Source organism: Coloeus monedula (genome assembly GCF_965178545.1).
Source record: "Coloeus monedula genome assembly, chromosome: 15".
Taxonomy (NCBI): Eukaryota; Metazoa; Chordata; class Aves; order Passeriformes; family Corvidae; genus Coloeus; species Coloeus monedula.
In genome coordinates this window covers 14,730,863-14,758,266 of record NC_138795.1, presented here as the reverse complement: position 1 = coordinate 14,758,266, position 27,404 = coordinate 14,730,863, and the positions used below count along the sequence as shown (strand labels likewise).

At 43.2% G+C, this 27,404-nt stretch overlaps 1 protein-coding gene across 1 annotated transcript in view; it reads right to left on the bottom strand.

Moving 5' to 3' along the window:
- Positions 1-27,404, bottom strand: part of WWC1 (WW and C2 domain containing 1) — a gene marked incomplete at both ends in the record, with an annotated part of 66,070 nt that overhangs the window by 240 nt on the left and 38,426 nt on the right. Inside the window, 18 exons of the mRNA XM_082291596.1 lie at positions 323-444; positions 1,150-1,380; positions 2,227-2,319; positions 3,721-3,885; positions 4,532-4,679; positions 5,447-5,547; positions 6,080-6,232; positions 7,001-7,193; positions 7,929-8,015; positions 8,928-9,008; positions 10,744-10,852; positions 14,928-15,466; positions 17,757-17,846; positions 19,296-19,538; positions 24,659-24,732; positions 25,774-25,920; positions 26,291-26,420; positions 27,312-27,391. Coding sequence (XP_082147722.1) covers positions 323-444; positions 1,150-1,380; positions 2,227-2,319; positions 3,721-3,885; positions 4,532-4,679; positions 5,447-5,547; positions 6,080-6,232; positions 7,001-7,193; positions 7,929-8,015; positions 8,928-9,008; positions 10,744-10,852; positions 14,928-15,466; positions 17,757-17,846; positions 19,296-19,538; positions 24,659-24,732; positions 25,774-25,920; positions 26,291-26,420; positions 27,312-27,391 — 2,786 coding nt within the window. The remainder of the gene's footprint in view (positions 1-322; positions 445-1,149; positions 1,381-2,226; positions 2,320-3,720; positions 3,886-4,531; positions 4,680-5,446; positions 5,548-6,079; positions 6,233-7,000; positions 7,194-7,928; positions 8,016-8,927; positions 9,009-10,743; positions 10,853-14,927; positions 15,467-17,756; positions 17,847-19,295; positions 19,539-24,658; positions 24,733-25,773; positions 25,921-26,290; positions 26,421-27,311; positions 27,392-27,404) is intronic.

Genomic DNA, 27,404 nt, shown 5'->3' with positions numbered 1-27,404 from the left:
ACCAAAAGCCATTTCAGAAAGGCTCGGGGCTTTTTCCTTTCTGGGTCTGTTACTTAGGGAAGCAAAAGAGCTGCTTCTGTGCTAAAGAATTTGTTGCCAGGAGGGAATGATTTGGAGAATGGTGGTTGCTTTGATCATGTGCAGTGCTGCAACCAATTTCCCTGACTCAGCCCTTATACTTCGATATTAAAATACAGATTTTCTTGTTTAAGCAGAACAGTTAACTACTTCTGCAGAGATTAGTCTTCCTCATCAGCATCTCAGTCATCAACAGAAAAATCATGGTAGCAGTCAATTTTTCCTCCCCTTTACCTGTAATTACCTGAATGACTGTACTTCCAGAGGCTCTTTCCGACTCTGCCCTCGCAGCCTGTGGACATCCTTGGCAGCAGCTCTCATCATTTTATCAGCCTTGAGCTCACATTTGTGTTCTGGATTTTGCACCTAAATGAATAATGGAGAAGCATTGTTTATGTTTCCAGGAGGAATTATCTTACCCTAACTGATCTCCAAACACAGCAGTATTTCAGCTGCAGGTCTGAAGGGTTTGGAAACTGTTGACCCTGGAAGTCACAAGCCACAGAAGCTGAACTGAAGCTTGTCAACTAACCATTCTAATGGAGAGAGCTTTTTGTAAGATCTCCTTCCAGCCCGTGGTAAGAACAATGGCTTCTGTCAGTACTCTTTCTATCTTCTTGATAGATCTTTCAAGGCAGAAGAACAGCACACACAAGAACACAGCACCCCAAAGAGCACCTCACACCAGCTCCCTCCTCAGTCTGTGCCTGGTGCCAGCAGAGGTGCCTGACAAATCCCAGAAGCTGAGAAGGAGCCCTGTACATGGGGGAGGGTGTGATGTAGAGTAAGGTAAGTGCCAACCAGCACACACCACACCTCCTGCAGACTGAGGGGACACACTTGGCAGAACAGATGGCATTTGTGACGTCTCGTATTTGCACCTCTGCTAGGGTAGCAAATCCCTGTGCTGGTGAATGCAAGGGCTCAGGACTAACAGCTTGATGGAGCCATGGCAGACAAGAGTGACTAACAGTGCTGAGGCTTCATTTACTGACTGTCTAAAGTCCCCCGTTTCCAAAATCCCATTCACTCCAACAAGTGGAATGAAACCCCAAGGCAGGTATTACTCACTCGTTTCTCCACAAGCCTCAGCAGCAGTCGAAACCTCTCATCGTCCTTCACCCACTGCGGCAACTCTTTTTCACCCTGACTTTGAGCTTGTTCCAGCTGTTCTTTCAGTTCCCTCAGCACTGAGATCTCCTGAACCAGCTGGTCGTGCCAGGTTTTTGAAGCCTGCAGGTCCAGCTCCAGGTCCAGGGAGGTGCGGATCAGGCGCTCTGTGCCGAAGGACTTGACTGAAGGCTGGAAAAGAAGGGGTGTATGAACACACTGAGGAGAACTTCCCAACCACTCCACCCAGACAGTGCCGAACACATCATGAGACCCATCCTTCCAAAGCTTCTCTTCACACAAACCATCTCTACTGATCCTGCTTTCAAGTCTGTCTCGAGACAGATACCACGAACTCAAGGAAGTCTTACAGCTAAGTGTTTTGATTTCTGTGCTTCCACCCAAGTTCTTCCTTGGCAGCTTCTCCAAATCAAACAAGTCTTGCTTGCACACCTTCCTCCTAAGTTTAGTGTCTCATCTTCAGATGAATCCACAGTGCTGAAGAAACACCTGTGATTGCTTTTTGCAGTAACATATTGCCTTCTGCTAGTTTTAAACACAAGCTGTCCCAAGAAAACCATCTCCTTAGGAGTTCAGTGTCAGTATCCTGGGGGAATTTTAGTGACTGCCGTCACAATGGGCACAGGGGTTTATTGTGTGCCATGGCATCGCTACAATGGGGTCACCTGAGCATCTGAGACACTGTTCTCCTCAGCTTCTTTTCCATCTCAAATTTATTATAAATACTTAAGAATCTCACAACAATAAACACAGCAAAACTGTTCATGCTACTTCTCTGACAAGATGGAAATACCAGGAACCAACTTCCTCAATTAATTGTTTTAAATGAGTTCCAACTTAAACGTTCCTGTCATAATCTGGTATTTCAAAGAATCCTTGAGAGACTTCTTGCACACAAAGAAAAGGCTGTGAACGAAAGCACGTGGCAACTGATTTATGTTTGCAAACTTTTCCTTTAAAACAGTTTTCTGCTTTTTGCAAGTGTCTGTGTTAGAGGAAAAAAAGTGATGTTGTTACCCGTTTCACTCTGACACTTCGTCTCTCCATCGCATTCCGAACGAAAGGGGGCTTTTTGGATAGTGTGGAACTGTCACTATCACTGCGATTCAGCTGAAAAGCAAGGTGAAAACCACAAATTTGTCATGAAAGAAATACAAGCAGTGCACACACACAATGAGTCAGAGCAGAGGTTGTTGTAAGCAGAACTATGAAGTTTTGTGAAAGGCAGACAGCTGTCACTCCAGTCTGAGTACAGAACATGCACTTGGCACAGCCAGATCCTGCCACAAGCCTTGAACTCTGTCCCTTTTTGGGAATAGGCTGTGAGCAAAGAGAGACACCAAGTTAGGCTATGATGTGGGACTCTACCCCACTTCTCTTCTCCTGTGCAAATAACTAGACTGGGCAAAACAGCCCAGAAAAATAAGCTGTAAGTAGCAATAATAATAATAATAATAATAATACTCTTTCCTAGCATATGTAAAACATGGGATTATTTTATTAGAGATTTCTGTTTTCTCTAATCTGCATTTTTCTATAACCTGTACTTTAATCCAGTGATGGAAGAGGCAGGTTTACCTGAAAGCTCTCCCCCTGGGTTTATCAGCTGAAGAGCTGCCATGTTACACACAGCCTGCCTTGTTTTGTGGTTGTCTGTAGACCCTTAAAAAAAGCTCAGCTCAAGTAGGGTTTAATTCCCTTCTCATGTCCCTTCTCAAAGCTGGGGGAGGAGGGGAACAGGCACTGGGATCTGTGTGTACTGGGACATGGCACCTGTACCACTCAAGGCCACTGCTGCAGAGTGAGTAGGGTTTGTTCCTCTGGGAGCACCTGCCTCTGAACCAGGGAGAACCTACACAGCAAATCTGGCTCAGCTGTAGTAAGAGTTTGCCCACTTGGGACTGGTCATGTGTGGTGAAAGACAGTGCTTGCTTGTTTGCCAATTCCACTTAAAAGATGAGATATTTATAGTTTATTCTGACCCTCAATTCAGGAAATAATTGTGAACAAACATTTCAAAGCAGGGGAAGTGACATCTGACTCAACACATGGCCTGTTCAGTTATCTTCAGACAAAGCACACTGGTGACTTTCAGGTTTCCACAGGTTTTTTTCTGCTAATATCAAGTACTTGCCTTTCCATTTCTATCAAGGTTTTATGTTCACCTCATCTAAAGTCAGGTGGACAGAGCTAACTGAGTTAGCACAGAACACTTCAAGCAGCAGGAACTGTTTAATATGCAGCATATTCATCACTGTCTTACAGCAGCCCTTCCAGGTCAGTTTGGGCATCTCAACAAGCTGCATGTACCACAAATATACATGCACATACAGATCTGATAAATTTGTGCTTAATACTGTTAAGTTCTAAGGGAAGATACTGTCCAGGAGGTGAGGACAGAGCAACTTCTGAAGTCAGAGGTGGAGAGAAGAAAGCACTGTTTGGTTTCTGTGAGAAATTCAGACTGAGTGAAAACAAGCACTTACAAGCTCAGGGTTTCATTTTCCTTACCCGACACACGTACTGACTCTGCGGTCCTGGGGAAAATGTTTTTGAGCGGATGATGGTGCTACCCCTGACAAACTGAGTTTGGGGTGGATTTGCTGCTCTTTTGTCTTTTGGACGAACTACAGTCGAGGACTGTGCAAGGCTCTCTGTGTTGGTCTCTTTATCCACCTGAAAGACACACAGTGCAGTGTAAACGCCAGCTTTCCATGTGCCCAGGACACACCCCCAGGGCTGTCTAACACGTGTCTAACCTGTGCCACACGTGCACTTGTTACATTCAAACCCAGACACTGTTTAGCCCTTCTCATGCAGGGTGTCCTGGCACATTGCTCCTGGAGCTCTGCTGCATCCACTGATTGCTGTACAACACAATTGATTCCAATGGGCTTTGCCTGTGGATCACACATCACTGTGACCTGGCAATCCCACAGAAAGCAGGTATGATTTTAAAGACCATTATCTTATTCATTGTGCATCTGCAGCAAAGATCCAAATCGATGTACAGAGAGCTGTGTACAACACACCCGTTTGACTACAGCTACATTCAAAATTAAACAAGGCCAAAACCACTGTCACATTAATGAAAAGAGTTTTCATGAGCAGCAAAAAGAAGGCATGAAACAGTGCTGTACTAACTGTGGGACAAAATGGTCACATAGAGTTATTTGCAAAGATTTCAGGTAGATAAACATTTAATCATCAATGGTGAACTTTCAAGTAATTGCTGTAGCCTTGCTCAGCTCAGTAACAACCCAGTCAGCTGAGCAATGGGAAGCTTAACACATCTTTCTGTTCCAAAGGCCCTTGACTGTACCTTCACTGCTATCTCTGTGTGCAGCTGGGAATTCAGACTTTCTTCTGTTTCCCACAGCAATTTTCCAGCACAGAATTCTTCCTCCTCCTCTGCTTCATTTTCACTGATCTCATCCTGTTCTTCCAGGTCAGGAACCTCTTCATCTTGCCTGAAAGGAACAGCTTTGTTATTGAACTGGCCTGTTGTACACAATACTGTGGTGCTGGAGCAGGAGATACCTCCTGTAAGCTGCTGGACAGAAACACATCCCCAAGGCAGCCAGGTGTACCTGGCAGGTCCTGTAGCCACTAAGATTACACAAACAACAGGCTTAGAAAAGAGAGAAGCTGCACCAGAAAACCACATTACTGCCAAAAACTTCATCCTGATCTGGCTTCAAAAGAAGCATGATGAGGGTTCATCCATGTGGTCTGAGCTTAAGGCAAATGCATCTTGAGGGGAGCTCTCAGGATGCCATTAATCTTGGTTAATAAGTGGTACTGGACAAAACTGAAGCATTGTTTTAACACCCTTTTCAGCTCCTTTCAACTCACAGCAGGCCTCTCCATCAATCCCATTGGTCAGGCTTGCTTTCTGTTTCTAATGTTGGACTTCTTTAAGGAAATCTGAATCTGAACCATACAAAGAACAGCCACAGTAAAATTCAAGCAAAGCCTTGCACCACAGAGTGGAGTTTTCAGGACATCCATAGAAGACTGTACAAATAACAAAATTAGCATGGTGCTACTGACAATTTTCAACATTTATCAGCTTTGTTCTCATTTTCTAATAAGCACAACCTCCAGAACAGAAGAAACAAGATTTTTCACCAAAACAGAGAAAGAAGCAGCCTCCCACAGCTCAGTATCATCTGCTCTTTCCTCAGCACACAAATGCTCTGATTACTCCACAACAAGATGGTGGGATGCAACCTACCAGCTCTCTCCACTAGTTAAAGTGCTTCTGCTTTCCTCCAGTTTCTTCTCCACAGCTTCCAGTTCAACAGCTGTCTGCTCTAAGAGTGCTGAGACAGAGTCCTGAGGAGATCAAGAGGCTTCTTGTGAAGAAATGACTCTGACAGACTGCAGTGCCCAGCCTCTGTGGTGAGAACAGCCCCAGAGCAGCCCCAGCCCTGCTGCACACACAGAGCTCAGTGCAGCCCCGTGAGCACAGCTGGCCCAGCTCCCCCAGCGTGTGCAGGTGTGCAGCTCCAGGCTGAGCACCTTCTGTGCCCTGCATCTGCAAACTCTATCTTGACTTGCCCAGCAAGTTCACGGCAGCAATGGGAACTGCCTGGTGGGCAGAAAAGGCTGGAGCTCACACATCACTTATACCACACCACATACTACATCCTCAGCTTCCTGAGCAGCAGATTTCAGTAAGTATTTAGCCCAGGACAAGGGCATACCTGGAATCAACATGTTAATTATTTTGCTTCACTTAACGACATGTTCAAGCAGTAAATATAAACACACCAGCCTTCACTACTCCTCTATTCTAACAGCCACACAAACCCTCTTGCTAGTCCTGTTTAGAAGAGATTTGTTCAGTTTAAGCAGTTGTTCTTACTGTTTTTTCAGTGCAGGGTACTTCAGAGTGGCTGTTTCCTTGTTTACTTTTCCTGTTTTGCTTCTGCTGATATTTATAACTAAGGAGGTTATACCAACGGGTTGATTTCTCTCCGGATCTACATATTTCAGCAAGGCTAATTTGTGCTCCACCCTGTTGAGAGCAAAAACACAGTTTTAGTGTAATACTAAAATGAACAACTACCACAGCAGTCAGAAGAAATCAGAGTGAAAATCCAGGACTGTTTGATTTTGGCAAATTTGACAAAAAGAAAAATTGCCTGTTTATCCCATTTCAACACCACTAGTAATGCTTTATGTTAATTATTTTTAGCATTGCCAAGGGCTTCCAATCTAAGTAGCAAGTGTTCCACTACAGTGTGCAAGAATCCAGAAGTATGAATAGTGCTACTGCAGCAGGGAGAAATCACAGCCAGAGCTTCAAAGAAAAAGAGAAAGGAACAGGAGAGGATGACTCCCTTTCAAGAAATTTGCAAGGCTGACAAAAATCACTGCCCAAACCCAGATGTTTTAGTTTTGTATATCCCGTTTCTCTTTATCTGCTTTGTCATTTTTTACTCCATTACATTTAGTACACAACCAGACCAAAGGAATTGGTTCTCAATTACAACACCATAAATGTTTCCAAAAGGAAAAAAAACTAGTTAAGAGTTTGACATCAAATCATGAAGGAGAAATAGCTGTGGTCTGACAAGGTAGCTCTGTTACAAAACATTTATCTCATAATTGTTTTTCCTGATGAAAATTGTCATTGCAAAGAATGCTGTGGGGGAGAGACCATATGGCTGAAGATTATCAGGAAGGCTTTCACAGAAATTGCCGTACCTCAAGAGTGTAACATCGTGTTTAATTAAAAAGAGGAAACAAACACAAAGTTATTAAAATAGAGCTGGATACTCACCAAACATTCTTCAAGGTGAGACTTATCTACAGTGCAAACATCGACTCTTAAAGTCTTCTGGCGTAAAGCCGGGTAGGAGATGGAAACCCAAAATACTTCATTGTACACAAGATTGTCTGAAGCTTCCACCGGCCTCGTGCGGAACAGGCAGCTCGTGCTCTCCGAGCAGGGCAGGACAGCCACACGAATGTTCCTGTGGGAACAGCACTGCGCTCAGGACTGCCCTACAGGGGTGCAGCTCCCCCCACAAATCCCTCAGTGAAAGTCATCCTAAGCACTGTGGACACTGCTGTCCTTTCCTATTCTTTGGAGCAGCAGTCAACTGAGGAAAAAGGAACATCTCGTCACAGCATGAGAGATGTGAAGTGGCACGAGTTGCCACAGACATCATCCTTCTGAATCTTGTAATCAGACATCATGGGATCCTGTTTTACATGGTTGTTTACATCTGTGCAACCTGTCACACTGCCCATACCCTTCTGTAGGTAGGAACAGCAAACATGAATCAAATTTTTGTCAGCTTATTCAGCACACAGCTGAATTTAAAGACCTTGTGCTTGGAATGCGTCTAGCAGTAGCTGCACATTTTGTCACCCCTGAGCAGGTGTCCAAGGAGTTCTGCAGCAGGACAAACTCCCCCTCCACTTGATGCAGGTGCTCGAGGCACTGCTACAATTAAGAACCTCACCAGACAGTGCTAATTCCAGGCAAGTCTTTTCTGAGCAAATATAGACTTTTGAGGAAGAAACTGCACCTCACTTCAGTTTACGGGTTTATTAGTTTATAAGTGTCACCACAGAAAGTATAGAAACATTTCAGGAAGGGTAGATTTTTAAGAGCGTGAAAAATCATAAGCCAATCTCACTTTCATTCTCACTGGGATCCAACAAAAATATATATATCAAGTGTGTTTATTTCACCCACTTACACTTTTTGATCTTGTTGTAACAGCAGTGCTGGAACATTACTCAGCTGGATGACCAGTATTGCAAATTGTTTATTTTTGTCATCATATCTGAATTGGAAAGACAAAGAAAAGCATTATTATTAGAGAAGTCTGCCTTGGAGTCCGTGGATGAGTATTTCACTTGTTTCATTAACACAAACGATACTAAAAATTTACAAACAAGAAAACACCATAATGGGACCATGACTTGCCCATAGCTTAAAACAAAACCAGTCTTACATTACATGAAGTTTTGCTACCAGAACACCCAGAATATGGAACAGTCCAGAACATCCAGACTGTAAGAATTCAGATACAGTGGACTGACTGTAGGTTTGACCTAACACACACTGCTTTTCCTGGGGTCTAGTTAAATTGCTACAGTGTAGCTACAATTTTTTGAGAGACCTTAATGGCTGCAATATAGAAAAGTTACAAGTAAAAATACTTGCAGTACAACAGTGAGGATGTTGTGAGTAACCCTTTACTTTGAATGGCCATGACAAACGACTTTTGTAGGATTTCGTTTTCGCAAATCCCACGTAACTTCCAAAAAGTCATCTAAGGAGGATGCCTCTGTGGCTGCCTTCCTACACCTGACCCACTACTGTGGGATCCACGTGAGGTCAGGGATTGTGACTGCCACTTATTCTCAGCATTTTCCCCACCCAAGCTGCACTCTTAAGGACTCTGCAATCCAGACAAAGGCTTTCTCTGGCCCAGCACTGCCAGTGCTCCCATTGCTGGTTTGCACCCTCACACCACAGTATCACCAGTTGATTTCAACTGACATGAAAGAGGGCAACTGGGCCAAGAACCTCCTGGAGTCAAGTGTAACTCTTAATTACACTAAAACAGGGCATTAGTTAATTAATACTAATAGGACAGGATAAGAAAACAGCACAGAAAGCACTATCTTTTAAATACCATATATCATTCTTTCTATTGGAAGGCAAATCCAGCAAAATATGTTGCACATACCTCATTGCAATTTGCACTTTGGCTGTTCCAACTGCTTCTGTATCATCACTGTCAAACACCATCACTTCTGACACACATGGCCTGAAAGGAATCAATGACAATTAAGGATTTGATTTGCCTCTTATTGAAGTGTTTGTGTTTAGGTGATACAAGATCTTTTCCTTTCCATTCAGGGGTTGTGTATATAGCTTGTGTAAAATTAGCAGCTAAAAGAAAGCCCATTTGAGAAATAAGTGCAATCAGCCTTAGAGGTATGTATTACAGTGCTTATCAGCAGAAAGTCATATGTCTTCCCTCTTCACTGCCAAAAAAAAAAAAAAAAGCTACACAAAAGCCTGCAAAAATAAAGCAGTGGGGGATTTTTAAAGGGTTCCCTTGACTGGTTTACAGTAAAAACGGCTGACTGCCCAGCAAGAGAAATACGACTTAACAACTGCAATCCTGTCCTGCATCATGACAGCAAAAATTCTCAACTTTTATTAGATTTAAGTAATGCCTTTGTTTCTTTAAGAAATCAAACTTTCTTAAGCACATTCAAAGTGACAGAGTACACTGACTGGCCTTGCTAGAAACAGCTATTCTGCATCATTTCCCTCTCAGTGTATTCCTCCTCCCAAGTTTTATGCACTCAAAGTCCCCAAAACTACATTCATTGTCTAATTGACTCAAGAGGCTATGCTGTAGCACATGAAAACAGGATTAGCATTCTTCTCTTCTAAGTGTTTTCCATATTACTGCTTAGCACTCTCTTGCATTTCATTACATCTCAGCTGCAGAGGGTGGCTCATCCCATTCTCACCACTTGGACAGGCACCAAAACGGCACTGTGGGCACCACAGGGGTTGGTAAGCTGGTAACCCAAGCAACACTAACATCAGACCTGTGAGTGTGCATGGGATGCCTTCTGTGAGTGTCCCACTCCCCTCTCCACAGAGCTCACTACCCCACTGAGGGGACACAGGGGCCCTGGGACACCCAATTGTCTGACTGCTTGAGCCCAGGAGCTCTAACTTACAGAAGCATTGCACTCCCTTGTCAAAGTGAATTGTGCTGTAAACATAAAAATCACCCATTTACCTAGAGAATTAATAAAGGTAACTAATGAATGGGAGGAATCTGAGACGAGCCGTTTGTCACCTCTACAGTTGTGTTTTGCAACTAACAACCCTACAATTCACCTCAACGTTAATAAAAACAGTAGGAGAACCCAAGTTAGTGGCAGCCAAACCAAGTACCAATAAGATCAGTACCTTCCAGTGAACTTTCTGACAAAGCCCCCACAGACAATCCAGAAAGCCAGCAAGAGCAGTGACTCCCAGCAGTGGAGTCCTTAGTGGGAGAAGTCCTGCGGGAATCACATCCTGCTCTTGCTCCAAGCACTTGGGAACTGCATCACACAGCACGTGCGCATCCATCAGGCAGTTCAAGGTGCTTCTGCTCTCTTCCTTAAACATCCCAAAGTCCTCTCATGCTGGCTGAGGGCTGTCACTGACTGAGAGGAGGGCAGCTTTACACCTGCCAGATGGCCCCGCTCCCCCCACCAAGGCAGCAGCCGCAGCTTACCAGCACCTTCACAAACAGGCCAGCTGTTCAAACAGCTCTCTGTGAGCTTGCTCCCAGCTACTTCTATTATGCATCAGTCATTCTGATAATCAAATTCAACCTGCTCGTAGTTTTTTCAGAAGTATTAAGAAACCTGAGATTGAGAACTTTAGCCACTGAATTACAAAAAAAGGTCATAACCAGCAGTATTCCAGCTGACTTTTGTGCAAAGCTGAGTCATTGGTTTTATCCTGGAGAGAGATCTGATGCCTACCTTTGTACAGACGCCTCATACACCCCACTATCTCCAGCAACAGATTCATCAGACACTGCAGCTGACACACCTGCCACCTTCAGTGCCGTCCCTCCAGCTGTATTTATACCTATCAGAAAAGCACAGAGGAAAACCAAAAGCAGGTGTTAATGAAAACAAAATGTCTGGATAAGCAGCAGCTTTTATTCTTATCCTCCCCTTGAATTGCTTTTTTTTCCCCACCCAGGTATTGTTAAGCAACTGCACATTTCTGAAGACAGAGAGGACCCAGGTAGGGCAGGCTGAGCTCAAAGGTGGCCATGAAGTGAGGGAATATGCCCAACTGCCCTGGAGAACAAAAAGTCCTGGGAAAACGGGAGGAACAGTCTGTGTGGTGGAGGTGAGAGAGGGTTTCATTGCACATTCAATGCCCATTTAATCCCTGGGCCCTGCAGCAGTGTGAAGGCTGAGGACACACGGATTGTGCTGAGTGTGTTACAGCTGCCTGCCCAACACCTCCCTGGGCACAGGCAGGCAATGCCAGGAAAGGCTTCCACATCACTGGAAAGGCAGGGAGGCACCCATGACATGATGGGCAACATTCAGAAGCAGCAGGACTTCGAAACTCTAGCAAACTTTTAAATACGAGCCAATAAACCAGCTCTGACTGCAAGGCACCCTTAGGCAGGTAGCAGTTCTGCTCCCAGCCACCCAGAGAGCAGTGGCAGGGCAAGCACTGCTGACCAAGCTCTGGCCAGGTATGGATCATGCAGAGCTGCATATCCCACCTGGAGAGCTTATACCAAGTTTAGCTTCAGGAGTGGAATAGCAAAAAAAACACCACTGGCCTACCCCTAAACCCAAAAGGTTTGTGTACACAGGACAAAAGGTAGGTCCAGAAGGACCTGGTTAACTAGCTGAACATGGAGAGAAGGAGAGGTTATAGGATTTAAAAGAGCAGTCATATACAGGAATACAGGGAAAAGGAGACAGGGAAGAGAAACCAAAGAAGGTAAAGCAAGGAATTTGGCACAGAGGTGTTCTCTCACATAAATTTCTTGTGCTACAAAACAGGGGAAGATTCTCCCTGGAAACCTGCAAATTCTGCCATCTTTCCACTTGAGCATTTCAGTGGAGAGGAGCTGCAGCCAAGAATCTGGAGAACTCCATCTAACTCCATCTGCCAGCGTGGCTAACGAATGCTGGGCTGTACCCAGCTCTTGGCTCTCCACCTCTGTCAGGGATGTGGGAGACCTGCTCCAAGAGTGAGGAGGTGCCGTGTGTCACCCTGGGAGCAGCTGGAACCCCACAGCAGCACAGCAACACACTCCTCTCCAAGGGGCTTTTGATTTTCAGAAGAGGCCCTTCTTTCCCATAGACTTAGAAAAGCACATGCCCCCCAACCAGTATATGATTTCCAGTGCATATTTTCTTTACTACAAAGCAAGTTTGGGCCTTGGTTGGTTTTCTGGGGTTTGAGTTTGTTTTTTTCAGATTTTTTTGGTGTTGTTTTCTTCACAGTCTCACAAAGCCACTTACAGAATTAAAACCAGCTTTGAATAAACTGGTGGAAAAGTGTGCAAGGGTTATGGAATACCATAAGGACTTGGGAGGACATAAGAACTTGCAAGCCAACAGTAGAGGGTGCTACAGGTGATCCTAATCCTTTGAGACACCTGTGCCATTTGGGACCCTTTATCCACCGATTTTTTGACACTACCACCAAATGGCATTTCTCATCTTGGTACTCCCATGGAACCACTGGACAGAAATAGAATGTCCAGACCTTTTCTCCATAGGCCAACCCACATGAACAGAAGTTAGCACCTGTAACACAATGTAACAGTCATTAACTGAAACAAGTGGATCCATTTAATACCAGCATTTCTGGTTTAATCCATCCTCCCTCCTGCCACGTGCCAGGGCCAGGTCCCGCAGTGCTCTGGATCATAGGCTGTGCCGGAGGTATGTGGGCAGGGTCAAAACTTCTTTCCTTAACGCTCCTTCGTACCTCCTAGTCCATGGTTTTAATAGGAAAATAACTTCTTCCCCACTGGCTGGCTTCCTAAATTCGGTTCTCTGAGTTTTACAAACCAAATGCTGCTCTAGGAATCCCTTTACACGGGACTGGCTCACTGAGAAAGGCCTCCACACACCAAAGCTCTTTTTCTCCCTCAGTTCCCAATGCTATATAGGAATTTCAACCCAGAAAGCCTCACTCCTGACCACCTCTCCTGAGCACCTTGGGGCCAAAGGGGTGAATACAGAAAGTGCACCATAATGAAGTGAGCTCTGTACAGTGGCGTGCTAAAGTGTAAAGCTGAACAAAGATGAATGGTTCCCTGACAACAATTCCAGCCATCCCTTTCCTTACTGGTTTTGCAAAGGACTTGGAAAGTTCAGCCCTTTCATGCAGCTTATTAACACAAAATTTGGACTTCCAGTTTTTAGCCTTAAGTCTCTGAAGAAATATCATGCTAATAAGGAAGTTTATGGAAGAGTTCAGAACTGACTCAACTCTCTTCCATTTTTCCAAGCAGGTGGATAACACTACCTGTGTTTTTTCACTTTTTTTCCCACTCTTATCAAGAACTTGAAGTTTGCTCTTCTCTTCCTGCCATTTTCCCTTCCATGGGCCTTGAAGAGCCATGTCATGCACTGTCCTCACATGCAGACCATTTAATCAGAGAATGCTGGACTCTGCCAGATTCCAGGTCTTGCTATTAGTTTCCCCTGAATTGCTCAGGTATTCTTCAGGTCTGGAAGGTGGCAGAGGTTCTGCTCTAACAGAAAGCAGCAGCAAAGCCCTCAGATATATTGTTCAGCTCTGCTTCCAGGACATGTGAGCATGCTTTGCCAAGGACTGACCACCCCAGAGCCAGCCCCTGCATTTCGGGTGTTACACTGAACCCCCCACTCCCAAAATGCCTGAGGAGTAAAATCTTATCTCGTTATTGCCCTGAAATAAACTACTTATGGTGATTATTTTGTCTGCTGACTGGCTAACAGCAGTAATCACTTAATCTGCTTAACACCTGAGCTTTCACTTTAACAGCCTTGGCAAATCTTGAAGAGCTAAAAAGGTTAAAACTAATCAGCGCCTAGTTCTAATACGAATAATTAGTGTTTCCTACTCAAATGCATAATACCTCTTGCTTGTAGGAAAATGGTAGCTCAAAGGGGAAGATTTGCACTTGTGTTTTTCACTGTGTTTTAAATAGTGTCAGCGTTCTTAATGCAGAAGGCGGTGATAACATGGTACTAGCTCCCTTTATTCACACAGGCTGTTCAATAATCCTATGAAAAACAGAAACAAACTGTACTGCTGGTTCACAGGGCTATAGCTTGCAAGTTTATATTGCCTTTAAAGCTCTTCCTCACTGCAGCTACAAATCCAGTCCTTTCACTCATTGGATTTAACCCAACTTCAGTCACAAGGGCTTCAGACAGGCCCTAGCACTGTGTCCTGGCTGTGCCATCTGCTTTCCATCCGCTTCAGACCATCCATTCCAAAAAAGGATGAACCCTTCCCACCCAACCAACAAGCCATATGCATATATGAGAACATCCACTGTCTCTAAATGTCTTGTTTTATCATGCTCACAATCTAAACACGTTTTTGTTGCTAAGAGACCAAAACAGCAGAATTCGAGCACAGCCTTGACATGTCTGCTCAGCTGAAATTAATAAATTCATTGCCACTGATTACTGGGAACCAGAGCAGGATCTTATGCATACTGAGGTGGTGGGGAAGGATTATTATTACTATAATTTGATAACTATTAAGCTAAATGGCTTTTCCAGCCCTCCTCAAAAGCTTGGTCAAAAACTTTCCATCTGTATGGCACTCTGTGTCTCCCAGACCCAAAACAACAGAAGACATTTTGAATAATTAAGTACCAAATCAAACCAGGAATCCCACCACAACCATTTATATTTGCACATGAAATCCCTGTGATTTGTGTACACATGCATCTGTGTACAATAAAGACACACCTTAATCAGTCTCCTGCAAGACTCATTGGATCAGTATTTTTCGCATACAAATTAAAATACCAACCCTCCCTCCCGAACAAGACAGAACACAGAGTTGAAAACATTTTTCAACATAAAGATAACCACATGACAGCTTTTGAAACATTTGCTTCTCAATGCTTTATGAACAACATTAAATATAAATGCATGCAGATCTTTTCCTACCATACCTTGACCTAGATGTTTTTCTCCTGCTCGAGGCTCTTCCAGTCTACAGTTGCCACTCCCAGTGTTTAGTGTGAGTTCTGACAGATTTGCACTTATCTCTGCATCATCAAAATCCATATGGCTTGAAAAGGCATCACCAGTTAGGAGTGGGTCTATCACCAGCGGAGAGCAAGGTGGAGATGGAGAAGAGAGGGATGACCTTGGGGACAGTGATGTCATGGATTTGGGAGTACCAGACAAGGACCTCAGAGCCTGCATGCGACTCGTTGTATCCGCTTTTTGAGTTTTTGCTACTTCATTCTCGTGAATAGTGGTGATACAGCCTGATGGCCTAAACCCAGTGGCTCCTTCTAAGAGCAAGTCAAGCTTGTTTTGATATTCCGAGTCCAACTGCTCCAACTGCTCCAGGTGCTCGTAGTAGAGATCAGTGAAACTGGCTGAGGTGGATGAATCCTGGCTGGAGGTGGCAAGAGATCCTCTGCTAGATGCAAGAGAACCAGGGCTGCTGCTCGAGGAGAGGGAAAGCATGCTGGTGGAGAGACTGAAGGAAACAAGTCAGAAAACCATGACACTGTATCTTCTGATTTCTCCTGAAAACACTGCAGTGTCACCACATCTCTAAGCCCACAGGGTGTTGCTTTGTTAGCTCAGGCCACACGCATTAGTCCCCAGAGCAATCCAGAACCACAGTCTACACAGCAGAAACAGTGGGTCACTGCTCAGTAAAACAGTATCAATCATACACATTTTTCTACTCACCACATCAGACTCGTAATTACGAGTCCTTGTTTAGCCAAAACAGCTCCAATGAACAGTTTCAAACCAATTAAAATTAGTGACATCCCCCTCCTCCCGCACCTCTCTGGAAAGTATCTAAGGCTCCTGTTAATCTCCAAAGCAGACCACAAAAACCAGCAAGGCCCATGCAAGAAGATGAAGTTATTGCAATGAACTGTCTGACCATATGGAAATTTTCTTCCATTTGCATCAATCCTGGACCTGCAGCCAAAAGGCAGTATCACAGCTGCCTGGAACCGGCCTTCAGAGATCACAACAGCCAGCAGTTCCCAGAAAGCTGGCAGGATTTATCCATGTGAAAGACTGCTACATGGAATCCAGGGCCAACAGAGCAAGGGAAAAAGTTGGGGCTGGGCTGTGCAATCAATGCACACACCTTATTTATCATTCGAGTTCTAGGTTCAGAACATAACTGACAAAAAAATTAATTTTAAGCAGGTGCTGAACAGAAGTCTGTTCAGATGAGAACAGCACAGTTTTCTGCTCAGGAGACCCAGCAAGTATTCCAGTAGTGACTACAACATGGACCACCTCTAGAAACTCCATTTAAACCAACACTCCTGCTCTGCATATTGAAGACCTTGGTCATTACTGACCCTCACTTCAGATAGGGATTAGCTATTGAAAAATTTCTGAATATGTATTAAGTGGCTTAAGTTGCCCCACTGAAAAACAGTGAGATATTAATAAGCCTAATAATCCCTTATTTATTATTTATAGGGTAAAAGCTGGATGCTACATTTGTATAATTATGTCCTTGACCTTATGAGAAAAAGGCAAGTATGCTGTACTTCGCATAATTTTGGCAGAAAACATCTCTGCATTTGTATGACAGATGTGCACTGTACCACATTTGTCCAAAAAAGCTTCTGATAGATGTTTTTGCATATTGGCAGTATATATACATCTGTTGAAGCCTAACGAATTTACAGCTTTTCAGTGTACTTTACTGTGAAAAGGGAGGGGTTTTAAATTGATCTTTTCCATAGCAAAAAACTGGGCTCAATTTCTTTTTGTTTATGCCTTTGAATGCCAGACATTTTGCATTATGGGGTTAATAACAAACACTTATTCTTATGAAGGAGCATGCCAAGAACACTGGGCACATGGTTAGGAAGAAATTAGTTTCACATGCTTCTTGGTCACCTCAAAAGATCCCTAATCAGCTAGGTGAAATGAAAATATGATGCATTTCCACTGCATTAAAAGCCTCACAGATAGCTATTCTCCATGCTGGCTTATTTACATGTCAGTCTTGCACTATGATTTCTTTCCAGTCTTTTCGGTGTCATCTTCATAAAATGAAACAGAATCCAAGTGGAGCAGAAGCTACAAACAGAGTAAATTCAGTACACACTGGTAGGAAAAAACCTCAACCAAGCAAAAACCCCACCAAACTTTCTTGCTATCAGAATGATAAAAATATAGTTTTAGCAAAATGATTTGGCCTTACTGCCTGCAGTTATGCATTAGTCTGCAAATAGCAATCCTGTGGTCTTCTGAAACTACAGCCTGAACTAGAAGCCATTCTTTACATGACATGAACCACAACAGATGCAGGGATATCTTTATATATTGTCACATTGCAAGCAACAGCACGCTTGGAATTAGAGAAATACTATCATTTGTACAGTAACGTGTAGTTGCATTAGTAAGATTCACTCCACTTGCTGTGTGTTAAGCTGTCTTTAACATACTTTATTAATGTAATACTTCAATAATTCAAACTTTAGTGAAAAAATCTCAGCTATCCCATGTCAGCTAAATATTCCTGAAATAGAAGGAACTGAGCAAACTCCTGTTGTGAGACAGAGGCACCACTACGAGGTTGCTCAGCCCATTGAAAAGCACCCATTGAACTGATGTATGATCCTAAGGCTTCTCCTTCCACTGACTACACAGGGGCCTTAGGTCACTGCTGGAACTGAAAAGCCTTTTAGCCCTCTCAGTTGGGAGCTGGAATTGTTAGCAGAGAAAGGCCGTGGCACAATGTGCAACAAAAGCCCCCACAGCTTCTGGAAAGGGTCACCTACCTCTTCAGCTGGGTGTGCAACATGGCAAGCAACCGTGTGGTTTCCTCCAGCTCTCGGACAAGCTGATTTCTTTTGCTGTTCAACTTCAATCTAAGAGAAGATCAAAGAAAGAGATGAGCTAAAGAAGCACTTACATATTTTAAATAAGGAGTAAAGGAAAAATCTACTTTTTTTGCTGTGAAATCCTACAAAAGTTGCTAGGAATACACAGGACAGAATTTGGTCAAGCTGTGTAGGTGTTTACCAACTTCAGAAACTTTTAAAATGCAGAACTCAATCCTGAAAACATTCACAACAGGAGAAAATAATTACAGCTGGTACCATAAAAGTTAATGTCTCTAGGATCAGGCCTCAAAAGAGTTGGGCAGATTTTACCCACTATACACTATTGCATTCCTATAGTTAACTGTGCTAATAAAAAGCATAAATGTCTTAATTTCCTTTCACTAAAGTCTATGGATGATTAAGGGTTACTTGATTTAGTTATTAGCCATCCCATTACAGCTTTACATTACTGACTTTAGCAACATCTCAGCTTTATTTCCCACCTGAATTGGTTTGAGACAAACACATGTGCACTTGGGTGCTCACACCCTAGCTTAACAGCCTCTGGACACAAATCCTTCTCCATAAATGTGCTACTTCTTTGGCACTCTAGAATGTCATCATATTCCCACAAATCCCCAATGAATGTGTTCACCTTATGGCAAGACCAGAAACATTTGTCAAACCACAGATACTTCATGCAGTTAAAAGTCTCACAGCAGAGACATTTACATTTCTTCCAGCATGATAAAACCATGAAAAGCCTATGTAGAAAACTGGTGTCATCTGGACACTGACCGTGTCGAAGAAACGAAAATACAGAGCCAAAGAGAGAGTGAATGCACTGTGCCTATTCCATACATGTTCAAGAGACTGCCAAAACATTGCTGAGCCACCCACATTAATACATCGAGACTTTAAAACACCTGTAGGCAATGCCTAATGCAGTATTCATCCTCACTGTACATTCCCGTGAGATATCCCCCTGCAACACAGGTAAAATTAGGGAAGAAAGTTGTCATTTTTTTCAGCTAGTTTAGATTCACAGGATATTCCCTGCAAGCCCTACAGCCCTGTCAAATACCAGATCCTACAGGAATCACATACAAGGATGCTCAGAACAAACAGCAAATTTAAAAAATTTAAAATTCCATCTGCTGACATTTACCAAGGCCCAGACTGCACAGCAAGTGTAGAAGCTGCTGTGAGGTGCTGGCTGCATATTGAAATGTTACACTACACTAACACTACACTGGGCTATTTTGAACATTTTTTACATTCCCATAAAGGATCCATTGTAGGAACAGCAACCCTTCCCCACAGGGACAGTAAGACTTGCAGATGGGTTGTTTGGGAGATGATTTCAGCAGCCCTCTGAGTAGAGTGTCCTGGGAATGCGAGGGCACTGCTGTGGGCAGTCAGCCAGGGGATGTTGGTGCTTGCTCCCAGTTACCTCTTGTCCAACAAGGCACTGCCCTGTGCCCACTAACCTACCTCTCAGTGAGAGCTTTGCTCTGAGTGTCTCTGGCAGCCTGAAGGTCTTCCTCCAGGCGCCTCCTCTCTGTCTCCAGTCTCTCCACCTCTCCTCGAGTCCATTTTCTGGGGCTAATAAACCGCATTTCTTTTAAGAGCTCCTCCTTCTCATTAATCAGTATCAGACGATCCCGTTCAGAGTCCAGCACGCCAGGCCAGGCCTCGCTGTCAAGCTTAGCCAGTTGGATTTTCAGGTTTGCTATTCTGCAGGAGAAAAAAAAGCAGAGGAGTGCATGATCTCCTGCTCCAGACATGCAAAGGTGCCCCACCACCCACCACATCTTCCACTGCCCTGAGGAAGGCTCTCAGCTCAGGGACAACCACCCTCATGTGCCCCTTACCAAAATGGTGTCAAGTGACAGCACCCCTGGGATGCAGACATGCAGAACAGGATTTTAACTCAGGTGTGTTCATAATGGAAAATGAAGTTTCTACCTAATATGCAGTGTCCACCAGTCAGGGAATAATACAACAAAAATTTTGGATCTCAGAAGAAGCTATCAGATATATTATAGGTGTTTCATGTGCATTACAGCTATGACCTCAGAGCAGTTTGTGTGGAGGGTATGATGAGGTAATTACCTACTCTTTAATCATTTTAATGGAAAATAACCATGTACTCCCCATATAAGATTCAGATAAAGATCAGTGGTCAGTCAAAAGCTTGGAAACTCTTTCATCTTTACAATGAGAAAGTTAATCATATCTCCATGCTGCTGCTGCAAGAATTCACCTGTTGACAACGATAAGCATTTTGGACACATTAAGGAGCTATGCTACTTCTGGTGCAACCTGCACTTGAGGATGTCAGTAGTTGGAGAGGTAATGTGATCCTACCAAAATCCAGAGCTGCTTTATTTGCATCAGAATCAAAGCCTATTTTCATTAGAGGTATCACTCCAGATTTCAGTTTAAAGCCTGTATCACCAGTCTTTCAGCACCACACCACCCAGCTCAGGCAGGAAGATAATGACTAAAAGCAACAGCAATACAGATGTAGAATTTAGCAAGAGCTTTGATTGACAGCGGAGGAGAGCACAACTTGTGGCAGGTAAGGAAGCTGCTCACTCCAAATATCTGCCCATTCCCAATTTCCCAAATATCTGAGCTGCTCACTTAGCTCCACAAATGGTCAGCTTTGTAATGCAACATACAGAGGGAAGCAGAAAACCAACAGCAGGCCAGGATACACAGCCAAGGGCAGTAATGTCAGTCCTCCCAAAGGAAGCTGCCGCCTTTGCACGCACTGACCTACAACTGTTCAAGACCTGATAGGCTGATCATGGTAGTTTGATGAGAAACAATAGTGCAGATAAAGCTGAATAAGAATTACCAAGGACTTGTGTTTCTGAACTCACACAATCCAAAAAATCAAGTGGGAAGCAGGGAATGGGAAGGGCACAATGGGCTGGGGTGAAAAAAAATTGAAAAGCTTGGAAGGCAAACAAGGAGAAGAAGTATTTTGTAAGATATTTGCAAAAATAATTCACCTGACAGAACACCGGAGAGTTAAGGCATATGTTCCCCTTCACATGATGAACTCAGGTTAATCCCTCACTTGGGTTTAGTAAATACATAAGAAATAGAAGTGACATGTAAAATGAATGTCCAATATGCATCTCTCTTTGAAGAGGGCTTTGTGATCTGGTGATAGTTACTGGACTTAAATGGGGTACAGCTAAGAGTTGCAGGTACTGTTCTGGATTAATCTCTCTAGAATTTGGTTTATGCTGCAAAAGTGCAGAGGATGGTGTGTGCTTCCTTCAGCAAACCAGCACACAGAGCAAATTCAGTGCCAACCAGCAAAATCAAAGTGTGTGGAGTAAGCAATAAGATGCAGCAGCAGCTACAAGGCTCCTGAATGGCCTTGAAGAATAAAGCTTTGTCTTCCAAGCTGCAAAGGCCAAGAGGAACTCGAGCCCCAAGAGAGCCTGTGAAGGATTAGGCTCACACACACTGACCTGCCTCCACCATTGCAGGAGACAGACCAGAGATCACCCTTCTGAAGAGGAGCATCGCTTTCTGTAAACCCATTTCCCACAGCAGGTTGCTTACTCTAATTAAAGTTCCATAATTGATAGAAATTCAGCTCAACTATTTTTAGGTCGTCTTAAGAGCTGTTTTGTTTTTGAGTGCCTGATTAAGTGCAATACTGTGCTCCAACGAAGAATTAACAGTGGCATTAATTCATAATCCAAGAATTCCTCTGTGCATTTTGAAGGGATATGAGTCTAAGAGGATTGGCTGGCATAAATCTGATCACTTTTGGCATACATTTGCATGGATATGGCTTTTCCACTGGAATTTGTTCTCTATGCATTTCTGAGTCTAAAAGCTTTGTTAAACTAACCTCCAGTTTTACCTTGGTACACGATCATTATTTTTCCCCTTCTCAGCTAAAAGGAGGTTTATTATTCTATTTTTCCAATAAAACAGCAGCATTACAAAAGAAACATGCTGTAGAAAGTCTGCACTTGGCTGAACACTCCGGCCCTTCAGCATTCACTGCCTGAGTCTGAACTGCATCACTGCTGAGCCAGGCTGGGCTTGCAGTGCTGGGCTCAGTTCACACCATCTTTCTGAATGGCCACCAGACTGAACAAATACAGAACAGGAAGCTCAAGTTTTATTTAATTGTTCTTCTTCTACCTAGAAAAGGCAGATAGATGATTTATTCATTGTAATAGCAAGTCTCTTTTTTGTTAATTAGGGAAAGTTAGTACTTTCTATTGTTACACAACACAGGCATAGCACGTAAAATTTTTAGTCTCTCTGGAGGTTGTTCAGAGCACATGCATCTCCACAGGAGCATACACTAAGATGTGTATCTACAGCCAGTAATTAACAATCCTGTATCAGATAAGCTTCTGTCCTTGAGAAAAAAAAACACAAACGAAGTGGGAGGTGTGGTTTAAAAACCGACCAGTCAAATACCCACCATTTTTGTAATGCTGCTTAATGTGACATTAAAATATTTTATTTTAGGAGATTAAAAAACATACTTCTAAAATCTCTGAGTTACCACCAGTCACAAAGAACCCAAGCTGAAAGTTTAACTGCTAAAGAAACTAGAACAGTGCAGGGTGTGAGTGCTACACAACTGAGTTACTGCTACATGTCTGGAACTGTACAACAGAGTTTAGTTGCATCTCTGATTACATTTATGCTGCAGCAGCTATCTCCTTTCTGAGATGTAGCAATGACAACCTTTTTGACATGATACCCATTATCAGTTTTGAATATAATTAAGCCAAAGGTTTGTCACTGTAGCTGCCCTGCACCCTTTTTTGCAGGTTTTACATTATCTGCTCTAGGGGTCTGTTGTCTCCCCAAGCTGTGACAGGAAAGGACATAGTGGTGGGGAAGGGCACTGGGTCCTGGCAGTTCTGGTGTGGTGAAGTTCAGTCAGATATTCACCTACATCTGAACTTTCAGTCTGCTCCACGGCGATGGCGCAAACAGTGTCCACCAGAGCCTGCTTTCAAAAGCACCAGCCCCCTACAGATCTAGTAGTTCTACACTAATTAATATTGGGACCATCTTGATTTCAAGCCTTAAGTTTCACCTTTCCAGATACTGCAAAGCTAATAAAACACATGTATTTCCATCACTTGGCTCCTTCACAGTACATGCGTGGGCAAAGTACTTAGTCTTCTATTGTGTTTTTGGAACATTTTAAAGCTGCTGTGGGGACAGGAAACACTTCTAACATCACAAGGAAGAATTTTCACAGGAACAGAAGGTTCCTTGTGAGTCACTATATCCATAGTATTGTTCCAGTTTTAAACCAGTTGAGGTATTTGTTTCTGCAGCTTCTACTAAATATTGCGCTAAAACCACAGTGCTCTGATAGTTGGAGATCTTTTCATTTTAGTATCAACTATTCATGTCCACTTAAATCCATCTTTCCTCATGACAATGTTTTTAAACTTTGAGAAAAACCTACAGATAACCTAAGACAAACATGGGGTATGAGCAGCAAGTATTCTTTAACTGCAGGTGTGTTGTATGCCCCTCATTGTCACTTAAAATGAACTACTGTGCTATCTTTATAAAGAGCATATTAAATATGTTCTCAGGCTTCTCACTATTCACCTGCCCCTCCTTGGAAAAGATACAGGATAAAGTAAGAGTATTCCTCTTCAATCTGAAGGTGTAAAGTCAATGTGAGTTGAAATGCAGCCTTCAGCAAAGCTTAGAAGTAAAAAAGCAATTTTAACACTGCAAAATTAACCACCGCATCTGAAGGTTATTTTTAATGTTGCCTTAGAAAGTCAGTGAATGATTTGAATGTCAAGGTAGTTTGGCAAATGTTGGACTGGCAAAATAAATAGTTCTGATAAAATTGCTCCACCTACAAAGAGAAGTGTAAATTCGTGTCAAAAGCAGCTGGGCACACAGTCTTCGATGACTGCCACAGACACAGACCAAATTTTATGCCACTAAGAAACATGGCCTACTGGCCATGCCAATACACCAACACGAGAGCATTATGAGTAACCTCAGCCTTAAGGCTCTTACTTCTAACCAGAGGTTGGAGAAAAAGCCTTCTCTTTGCATACATCCCAAGCACAGATTGTACCGTGCGGCTGGACTTTGTTATTCTGGAGTTGCAAAGTCCCTCTAGAGCAGTTAAAAGTGAAGAAAGAAGTCACCCCCAGCAATGGTTACATCACTGAAGAAAGACTAGGCCAGCCAAACTCTAAGTAATAATTCTTGGTGGTTTTTCATTTACCTACACAGTTGTGTTAGCTATTATCTATTAAAAAGTAAATCCTGGAAAGCTTTTGCTTAAATTGGCCTGTTAAGTAGATAGAATTTTTTTTTTTTTTAATCTATTTTTCGTTAATCTGAGATCAGAGGGCAAAGGTGAAAATTTACATTCTTACAGATAAGCTCTGGAACTGCAGCCATTGACCATATTTTGATGTAAGGTGTTAACACAATATACATTTCTGCTTATCACACTTAGGCATGCAAACATTCATTCATTTCAAATAAGGTAAGGAGATGCCTTGCAGTGCAGTCTCCTTATTAGGAAGAGGGAAGCATTGGCAACAGGTAGCAGAACAACTTATGTCCCCATAGGTGTGGCCAGACTGAATTCTTTATGTATTAGTCATGCTTTAGTAATTTCTAGGATGGTTATTTATTTCGTGAAAGATAACACTGGCCCAAAAAGCCTATTGTCCCGCTGGTTCAAAAATTCCCATATTTACATAGCAGTAATACTGGGTTTCAGTCTGGTGGCACCTCTTCTAGTGAAACATGTCCTCAGAATAAGCTGTGTGACAAGAAAAAGGAGCAATGGGCCAAAGAATTACCTTCTCTTTGCCTCTTCATACTGCAGCCGTAATCGCACCTTCTCAGCCAACTGGTTACTGCTGCTGGCAATAAACTGAGATACAAAACATCAAATCAGCAACTTAGGAACCACTCCTCTTTTGATATTTCCTTTACACTGTTACAAGTGACACTTGATTTTGTCAAAGTCATTTCCTAGCTAAACCAATCACAGAACAGGAACATACTGCATTTGATTACATTTTTCATGTTTTCTTCAAATACTTAAACCCCAACAAGATTCAAAGGCTCTTTCTGGCCTAGAAAAAAGAGAAAATCCACCACATCTGTCTTGGGCTTCTATTTCTATGCGCACACAAATACCTTTGCAATCCTTCTTCTTAGATGCTCTTCCCATCCTTAAGTGCTGCATTGTCTTTTGGCCTGGGTGACATCTTGCTTTGGCTGTAAAGTCTTAAAGACAAGCGACATCCCACCATGCCCAAATATGCAGATCTTTACTAACATGTGTGGCCCTGACCGAAAGTGGCTGCAAACATTTAATAAAGGTTCACAGGAGAGGCTCTGTGCTGTCCTGTTTTGAATGAGAGGTACCCCCAGCACTGACTGAGTGCTTACCGAGGCTGGGACCAACCTGACACTTCTGATCTCCTTGCACGTGTGGGACTGAAGGTTTATGAGCACTACAACTTTGGAGCCATCAAAATATCTGCACATAAGCTCTTGCTCTCACTTGTAATCTCATGAAAGCCAAACACTCTTAGGGGAAGAGTCCTCATTTGAGCTTAGCCCATACAGACCTGCTGAACGTTTCTTGTCTCATAACTTATCATTGCTAGAAAGAGCCAAGGGAGTATTTGCATCACAAGACACTACACCTACAGGCAAAATCAAACTTCCTTCCCTTTTATTCCCACCTGGGTTTCTCTGATAGAGACAGTGTGGGGAAACACCGGGTTGCCCTTAGAGATACATTAACACTGCACACAAAAACGAAGTCATGCTGCAGTTTAAAGCAGGAGAAGGTATGATTTCACAGAAACTTGTCCATGCTTGGAAACTCATAGTGAGGTAGTACTACACACAGTTCAGAGGAATGTCTCCACATGCACAGGGCCTCTCACACATTACTCACATTTCCTGAAACATCTGTCTGGGAGCTGACATCCAGGTACTGCCGGGGCAGCAGGGGGCTGGAGCTTTCCACAGACACGCTGCTGGCCCACAGGTCTGACTGGGATCCTCTGTCATTCACAAAGCTGTCTTTTAACCTGGCCAAGCTCTAAAACCACAAAAAGTCATGAGATGAGCTCACTTCTGCCCAAAGTACCTCAGCAGCTACATAACTTTAGCCTAACCCCATGACTCAGATCTGACCATGTTTGCTGTGCCCACTCAGACTCTGCAAACCCGAGGCCAGTCATGGCTGGTCTGCACCTCCCACAGCCACGGCTGGACTGTATTTTATACCTCTCACTTCCAGGATCTGAACAACTGCAGAGACTGCAGTCCAACCACAACACAGAACTAGTTTATGTTAATAAAAATCTCAATTATGTATCTGAAATACAAAATCCTTAAATTACTTCTCAGAAATTCAATCTTCTAGCAGTGGTAACACAAAACACTATAAAGCCATCCTATTTCAATACCTGAATGAGGTCTTGTTTTTCCTTCTCCCCTGATGTGATGGCCTTCTTGAGAGCCTTCATTTCACTTAAAATGGCTTGTGCTTCATCAAGTTTGTAGCCACCTTGAGTATCAGACATTTTCATGTCAATTCTGCAGAGAAATTTCAAAAAAACAGTGAGCTAACACTTAACAACCTCCAGTTAACTGAATCATCCTAGATGCGTGCATCTTGACATGGACTTTCAAGAAAAACACACTCCAAAGTGTAACAAGGACAACAGAAGGAACAAAGGACCCCACTCACCACTGCCTAAGTCACTCCACTCAGCAGTACATTAAGCTTCAGAACTCTGATTTCAGTGATATCATCATCTCTTTGACTCCTTAGGGAGAACACAGGTGCACACAACTGCCCCAAAACAGTGCATTAGGGCAGACTGCTGCTAGCTGCCTTGTTTCTAACCTAGAGAGGATCAGCTTAGCCATCTATGAGAATTACCGTATTTTCAGCCATGATTTCAAAAACCAGGCTCAGACTCACATGCACAGATGTATTTGCTTGCACAACCTAATTACAAGCCACCTCATCCTTCCCTTTCCTCAAAGGAATTCTACCACAGTTGACCCTTATAATAAACACTTATCTAAAAGATGCCAGATGACTCGTCACACAAAGGTAAGTACCTCAAACTTTTCCTCCCCTTCCACTCCACCTCCAGTTTTTCCTCAGTGTCCTAAATCAATGGCTCTTGTAATTAAGACAACAGGCTGTCCTGTCATCCATATTGAGCAATACAGAGTAAAACAGAGCATCAGTTAACTGACGAGATCCTGGTTCAAAACCTTTTTGCCATGAAGTCAATCCCATACAGGCAGTGATTTGATAGAACTCCCCCATGGCTGTGTACTGCTTTCAGCCTAAAGATATTATCAACAGCATATTTCAGCTTATGTTATTTAGGCAGCTATTTATAAATGTAGTGGGGGATGCATTGCAAGCCAGAGATGTTCTGAAAAAAAAGATCTTGAGAACACACTTACTTCTTCAGTGTTTGAAATCCATGCTCTTTGTACTGGAGCTCTTGCTTCATGTGAGCTACTTCTCTCTTGAGTTTATTAACCTGCAGCAAGGTG